We start from the raw sequence: 7822 nt of genomic DNA on the forward strand, positions 1-7822 counted from the left end.
TGAGAAAAGAGTAAACTGTTTCAGCTGTAACAAACATGACTGCATTTTTTTCTCAGTCATGATATGGAACTACAAAGTTTTTAGAGGTCAGTGGGTCAAATAACTTGGGAACCACTCACCCAGGAACCTTCAAATTCATAGGACCTTTTCGTTATTTAAAAAAGTGATTAAATTAAGTTACAAATTAACAATCAGGTTAACCGGTGAAGCGATTAGCTGTTAACAACCTAATTGTAAATAAAAAATGCAGGAAAAGTTTAACACTAAACTGAGTAAACTTAATTTTAGGGTCTACATGGCCAAGTGGTTCAGCTTGTTGACTTCAAATCACATGACTTATTTACTTCGATCACTTTCTTCAAGAAAATATCATACAGACATCTCAGTGCTTTAAATTTTGTATTAGCCCACCCGCTTAGCTCAATAGGGAGAGCATTGGTCTACAGATCGCGGGGTCGCAAGTTCGATCCCCAGGCGTGGCGTATTTTCTTAGTGATGATTTGATAAAAGACATTGTGTCTGAAATCAATCGTCCTCCACCACTGATAACTCATGTGGGGAAGTTGGCAGTTACTTGCGGAGAACAGGTTTGTACTGGTACAGAATCCAGGAACACTGGTTAGGTTTACTGCCCGCCGTTACATGACTGAAATACTATTGAAAAACAGCGTTAAACCCAAAACAAACAAACAAAAATCAATTTTGTATTAAGTAATCATTTATGTTAACATGTGATAAAACTATTTGATTATGACTAAGAATGCAGCAGAAACAAAAATAACCCTAGATCCTTCGGATTCTGCGTGGTTAAAGTAATCAGAACATTTACTTACTAGCTTATTCAGTCCCAACAGCATTTGTCCTGATATGCAGAGATTTAACATACTCACAAATAATAACAGAGTTGTGTTAGTGTATGACATAAATGCACAAATCTGAAAATTTGTTCATTATTTTTTTTTTCAGGTAACAGTTCAAGTACAGGCAAAGTGTAATCATATACACAGTGATTTATTCTACATGGAGAAATTCTACTGGTCTGCTGCATATAAAGACAAAGATACTTTAAGGTACAGTCATACTTGAAGTAGCAAACACAGTTAGCTTCATAGTGCTGGTGCAGTGGTACAGTGGTAGCACTGTCTGACTACAAAAGAGGTTTTGAGTTTGAGCTGTTGCTCCTCCAACTAAAATAATTAACAGACAATGTATCTAGCACTAACTTTGAACATAAAATTACTAACTGTCGTCTAGACATTGGCTTGCCAAGTATACTTTAACATTGGTTGGCAGAAACCTCTCTGAGTACTGTAAATCTAGTATTATTAATTTTGTGGTGTTTCAATTTTTGCTATATTTCGCGAATTAGATGCATAGCAAATTCATAAATCCGCGTAAAATTTCCTTCAATAACATACAGACATATCCGAAAAAAATGTTCGAAATACGGCCAAGTTCAGCAGTGAATACTAACCACCTGTACATGGTGTTTATTGAATGAACTTCAATTTATTTTAATATATTATGAATAAGTATAGCAAAAATCCTCGAAACTACATTTCATGTAGTATATACTGCTTAAAGACAGAATTAATGCTTAGGTGTAGGTCTAGAGGTTGGATTTACATGGCAGGAATGTATATAACATGATAAATTGGTTTTTCTTCACCCTAGTGCAAAAAGTGAATAAGTCCTTAAGTCAATGGAGTTATCCACTTTTTGCACTGAGGTGACGTATTGTAATGAAGAAATTAATCAGATGCTCATTGCAGGATTATGACAAACTTCTGATAGACTGTTTGACATTATACAACCAAGTTACTTAGATTAGTTTTATGATTTTAACAGCTTCCATTCAAAATTTTATTAACAAATAATAATCATTAACCCTAAGCATGCTGCACATGATCAATTCCTCCTTTGTGACCGGTGTAGATCATGATCAGCCTGCACAACTGTGTAGTCTGATGAAGATCTGCACTGTTTGCCATTCAGTCAGTATCTTTTTGGTATAAAAACACCCCTTTTAACAGTTAATTGTACTGTTCAAATGGAAAGATGGACAAGTTCTTAAAGAAATTTAGCAGGGTAAGGGTTAATGCCTTTTAATATGACAGCCGTCACAGTATTCAGTATTTAATGATAAGTATAATTATTTTATTTCAGTTACTGTTTAGTGACATTCAAAGCTGCAGTGCAATATTTAATGACAACCAGTTTTGATGACATTGATTTGAAAACACATGGCGCCAAAAATGAAATGAGTGTTCGAGAACTTGTTGAAAATAGGGGAGCAAGTTTCAGTAAAAATGTTGAATATCCAGACAAAAATAAAGGCAAAGAAGATAGTGGAAATTATGTGCCATCCAGGTCAAGGTATGACCGACAGATGGATAATATAACAAAAATGTTGGAAGAATCAACAAAAGACATGGGATCAGCAAAAGCTAAACCTGTTAGACAACCAATTGTAGCAAGTATATTTGGAGGTGAGATTAATAGTTTTAACCTCAGTTTGTAGAGTAAGTATGTTTTGAAAGGCTTTGTTGGTTATACAGTGTTAATTGACCTTAGATGTTAATTTTCTTTTACATTGGTCTAGTTTGAAGGAAACCCTTATTTTTAAAGTGATGTAAACTGGGGGAGAGGGTAAAACTGACTAATTGTGCACAAACTCACCCTCTTGAATCAGTGGTCAATTCATATGAATGTGTGCTAAATTCGTCAGTATTAAGACAAAGACCCTTTTTATTTGGCAGTAGCATTAACTTAAAAAATTAAGTACATCTTCCTATTTTCCATAAAATAATTTTGCTAGGAAATAGTATGTAATTAATTTGTATTATTTTCTACAGGGCAAGGCAATTCAGTATCTCCACAACCTGAAGACATGGCACAGCCTGTAACACAGAGCAAGAAAGAAGATATGGGGTAAGTTCAGGCTTCACTATATCTCACTGAACATATGAAAATTAGTTGTTAGCTTGACTGTACAAAGAATATGGTGAGCTATTGCATTCACACATTAGGGAGCATTAGTGTCACAATTTGGGTAAGTTTTGTAGGTAAGCTGGTATCTCAGTTTCCTCAAAATGGAATGAACTGAAACTCCACATTGCATTGTACTTGTTCTCTGCAAAAATCTTAAGTGTAGTGCACAGGTTGCAAAACTCTACAAAGTTTTGCCCCTTTTTGTACTTACCAGTTGTATGTAAGCTTATGTAAGCTGATTATTTCGGTATCCATATATATGGAAATGGATTGAAACATACTTGTTCACGGTGATAATCACTCTTGCAGTGTGCAGGTTCCGTAACTCTATCTTGCATTTTTACACAATCGTGACAATTGTACCAATGTTTTGACTTGAGCAGATTTTTCTGTAAGCAAGAATTTCAGTAACCACTTGTGGGAATGGATTGAAACTTATCACAATTGGTGACTGGAATGGTCTGATATGAAAATGCATAGGTTCTGTAACTTTTTTTTTTTCACAAAGTTAGGGCCCTTTTTCAACCTTTGGTATACATAAATTAATTGAATAGTCAAGGGTTGCTATCTTCCTACAGCTGTTTTTGTTTTAAAATATTTATCACTAACTATCTTTTAAATTCAAGTATATTTTAGACAAATAATATAAACAGTTACTATTATCAACAAAAATTGCTTTGGCAAGAATGACTTTAGGAAACAGACATAATATACTTGCTGTCCCAAACCAGCAAAAGCTTTGCATCAGAAAGTAAAATAACAGAAGTATGTTTTAATTTATTTAATTCCTGCTGATTTATTTTGTGTGCTGTGTTTAAATAAAGTATAATACAATTGTGCTATATTACATCCTTTAAGTAAACTGTTTAGATATTATGGCTCTATTTCTTGGCTCCATTAGTGATTCAATGTACCCTTCTTGGTTAAAGTTTTTTGGCAACCTTTGTTTTTCTGTCATATCTTTGTTACTATTGCATTTATCTTACTGTAACTTCACATAAACATTGTCCAGCATACAAACAAAGTATATGCAGGGGCTGGGCCCATTATACACAAGGTCAAGGTCACCAAGGTGTTATACTTAGGTTATTTGTAAGGTTAAAGTTTTTCGGCAACCTTTGTTTTTCTGTCATATCTTTGTTACTATTGCTTATATCTTACTGTAACTTCACATTAACATTGTCCAGCATACAAACAAAGTATGTGCAGGGGCTGGGCCCATCATACCCAAGGTCAAGGTCACCAAGGTGTTATACTTTGGTTATTTTTAGCCCCATGTGGTTCTGGGACGATCTGTGTATGAAAAGAATTGGAACCACTGCCTTACCCTTGCATGATTGTAAAAGGCGACTAAAAGGGTCTTAACACTTGGTTTTGCTGTAACTCTGTGATTCCAGCAGGTATGCAAATTTTGATTCCATACCTCATGTTTTTATTTCGATGTAAATGAGATGTGAAACCAAAATTTGTAGTCCTGTTTGGCGCCATATAACCTACACTGTGTTGGTGTGCCGTAAAACCCAAATAAATAAATAAATTAGTGGTTATTTTTAAGGTTAAAGTTTTTCGGCAACCTTTGTTTTTAGCTCACCTGAGCAATTCTCAGGTGAGTTTTTGTGATCGCTCGATATCCGGCGTCTGTCTGTCTGTCAACATTTAGCTTGTGTATGTGATAGAGGCTGTATTTTTCAACTGATCTTCATGAAATTTTGTCAGAATGATTACCTTGTTGAAATCTAGGCCAAGTTTGAAAATGGGTCATCTTGGATCAAAAACTAGGTCACTAGATCAAATAGAAGAAAAGCCTTGTGTATGCAATAAAGGCTATATTTTTCAATTGATCTTCATGAATTTTGGTCAGAATGATTACCTTGATGAAATCTAGGCCGAATTTGAAAATGAGTCATCTTGGGTCAAAAACTAGGTCACTAGGTCAAATCAAAGAAAAACCTTGTGTATGCGATAGAGGCTGTATTTTTCAACTGATCTTCATGAATTTTTGTCAGAATGGTTACCTTAATGAAATCTAGGCCAAGTTCGAAAATGGGTCATCCAGGGTCAAAAACTAGGTCACTAGATCAAATAAAAGAAAAACCTTGTGTATTCGATAGAGGCTGTATTGTTCAATTGATCTTCATGAATTTTTGTCAGAATAATTGCCTTGATAAAATCTAGGTCAAGTTTGAATATGGGTCATCCAGGTTCAAAAAGTAGGTCACTAGGTCAAATCAAAGAAAAACGTGTGTATGCGATAGAAACTGTATTTTTCAACTGATCTTCATAATATTATGGCAGAATGATAACCTTTTTGAAATTAATTTAAAGTTTGAATATGGTTTATCTGGGGTCAAAAACTAGGTCGCTAAGACAAATCAAAGAAAAACGTTTTGTATGCGATATAAATTTAGTCAGAATGACTGCCTTGATCAAATCTAGGTCAGATTCGAATATAGGTCATCTTGGCTCAAAAACTAGGTCACTAGGTCAAATTGAAGAAAATACTTGTTTACACTTTTGAGACCACATTTTTTGGTCCATTCTTAATGAAAATTGGTCAGAATATTTGTTTCCATGAAATCACTAGGTCAAACATGTTTACTCTGTTATGGTGTGTTTCTCAGGTGAGCGACCTAGGGCCATCTTGGCCCTCTTGTTCTGTCATATCTTTGTTACTATTGCTTATATCTTACTGTATGTTCACATAAACATTGTCCAGCATACAAACAAAGTATGTGCAGGGGCTGGGCCCATTATACCCAAGGTCAAGGTCATCAAGGTGTTATACTTTGGTTATTTTTAAGGTTAAAGTTTTTCAGCAACCTTTGCTTTTCTGTCATATCTTTGTTACTATTTCTTATATCTTACTGTAAGTTCACATAAACATTGTCCAGCATACAAACAAAGTATGTGCAGGGGCTGGGCCCATTATAGCCCAGGTCAAGGTCATAAAGTTGTTATACTTGGAATTATTTTCATGTTAAATTTTTTCGAAAGCTTTGTTTATAGATATATCTTTGGCACTTTAAAAGATAATGACTTGAAATTAAAAATATTTCTTTAAAATCATCATCTGCATGTGTGGTTACAATCTCCATAACTCTTATTGTATTTTTGACAGAATTATGCCCCTTTCATACTTAATGGTTTTGGCAATCTTCGCTTTCTGGATATAACTTTAGTACAATATAAGATAAAGACTTGAAACTTAAAATGTATCTTTATCATCATCATCTGCATGTGTGGTAACAATCCCCATAACTCTGATTTGTATTTTTGACCAAATTATGTCCTTTTCATACTTAAATGTTTTGACAAACTTTGTTTTCTGGATATAACTTTGGTACTATATAAGATAATGACTTGAAACTCAAAATATATCTTTACCATCATCAGCTTCATGTGTGGTAATAATCCCAATAACTCTAACTTGTGTTCTTGACAGAATTTTGCCCCTTGATGTATCTTCCTTTTAAAAGTGAGGTCTCTTATTGAGACATGTATTCATTTTTTACTGTCAAATCGCCCAGTAGTTGAGCGCACTGTCTTACGGACAGCTTTTGTTAATATTACTATACATAGTAAAATGTACATTGTTGTTTTTATATTTCAGGGATTTTCTTTCCAGTTTACAGAATGATATGTTCCTATCATTTGGCAAACAGACATGACAGACCTTTTCATTTAGGTGGTACAATTTAGAATCTGACACCTGCAGTGAAACAGTCTCTAAATATATGAGCCTAATAAATTCATTCAGCACAATCTTAAAATCACTGAACTTATTGTCACTGCCTTCAGTGAATTTCAGGCTTTGTGTCACTTGTGATTGAACATTCTATGTGTTGTATATTGTGGTATAATACAGAGCATCGGACATTTTAAAGAGACTGGAAGACAGGGAATAATAAGATACCTTTATTATGTCTCCCACCACACAGTGGTGTGGGAGACATATTGATTTACTCCTGTCTGTGTGTGTGTGTGTCTGTCTGTCTGTGTGTCTGTCTGTCACAAATCTTGTCCACACTCTAAGTCGAACTTTTCTCATCCGATCTCCACAAAACTTGAACAAAATGTGTTTGCCAATAAGTCCTTGGCTAAATTCGATAACTAGCCAAATTGGCCCAGGCACTTTGGAATTATGGCCCTTGAAACTTAATTTTGATAATCAAAGCACTGAAAGTCTGAGAAGGCCGTTGAAGTCTTGGTGCATGGTTGAATTATATACTACTATTCAGATGATTAGGCAGTTGTTGGAGGCATGGGCTTTTCTCAAAAGCATCTCTAGTTGTATTTTTTTTTTTGCATTCTTTCATGTTATTTACTTTTAGACCTCTACTTTTGTTATATATTTATAGGGTACACATTGTTAAGCCCTAACACTATCTGTGATTAATTGCTTTTTTAAATAGCTGCAATTCATTATCAGTCAAGTTGTACCATGAGTTGTTGCGTTTTGTTACAGATTGTATTTAATACATTACATGTTGTTAATAACAGAAAAGACATGTTAGATAGCACGTTTGTATTAACATGTATACATTTATGTTGCATTAAACTTTTTATAGGAAGTTGATTTTAATTATTTTACAAAAGTTGGTTTTGATTTTTATACAGTGTAAAACCCAGTGATTTATCATACCTATTCTAATTTTGTTCAGCCTTTAATCCTTATCTAGACATATGAGGTCCAAACAGATCCTACAACCAGATTTTAATGCTTTTCAACCCAGATTTCAAAGTCCGATTCATGCAATTACAATGGTCATTGTATTTTTCTTGCCTTGTTCTTTTGTTGCTATAGCAACCATGATAGAAAATAGACTTTAGT

General features: G+C 34.2%; 1 protein-coding gene across 1 annotated transcript; it reads left to right on the forward strand.

Annotated features, from left to right (window-relative positions):
* The first annotated feature begins 982 nt into the window (after positions 1-982).
* On the forward strand, positions 983-6739 carry LOC128552614 (uncharacterized). The gene is made up of 4 exons (XM_053533657.1): positions 983-1070; positions 2167-2489; positions 2856-2931; positions 6602-6739. Exons 1-4 carry the CDS (start codon positions 1021-1023, stop codon positions 6657-6659), a joined length of 507 nt encoding a protein of 168 aa, XP_053389632.1. The 5' UTR covers positions 983-1020; the 3' UTR covers positions 6660-6739.
* Positions 6740-7822: the final 1083 nt, after the last annotated feature.

The sequence above is a fragment of the Mercenaria mercenaria genome, unplaced genomic scaffold (assembly GCF_021730395.1).
Source record: "Mercenaria mercenaria strain notata unplaced genomic scaffold, MADL_Memer_1 contig_2957, whole genome shotgun sequence".
In the NCBI taxonomy this organism is placed as follows: domain Eukaryota; kingdom Metazoa; phylum Mollusca; class Bivalvia; order Venerida; family Veneridae; genus Mercenaria; species Mercenaria mercenaria.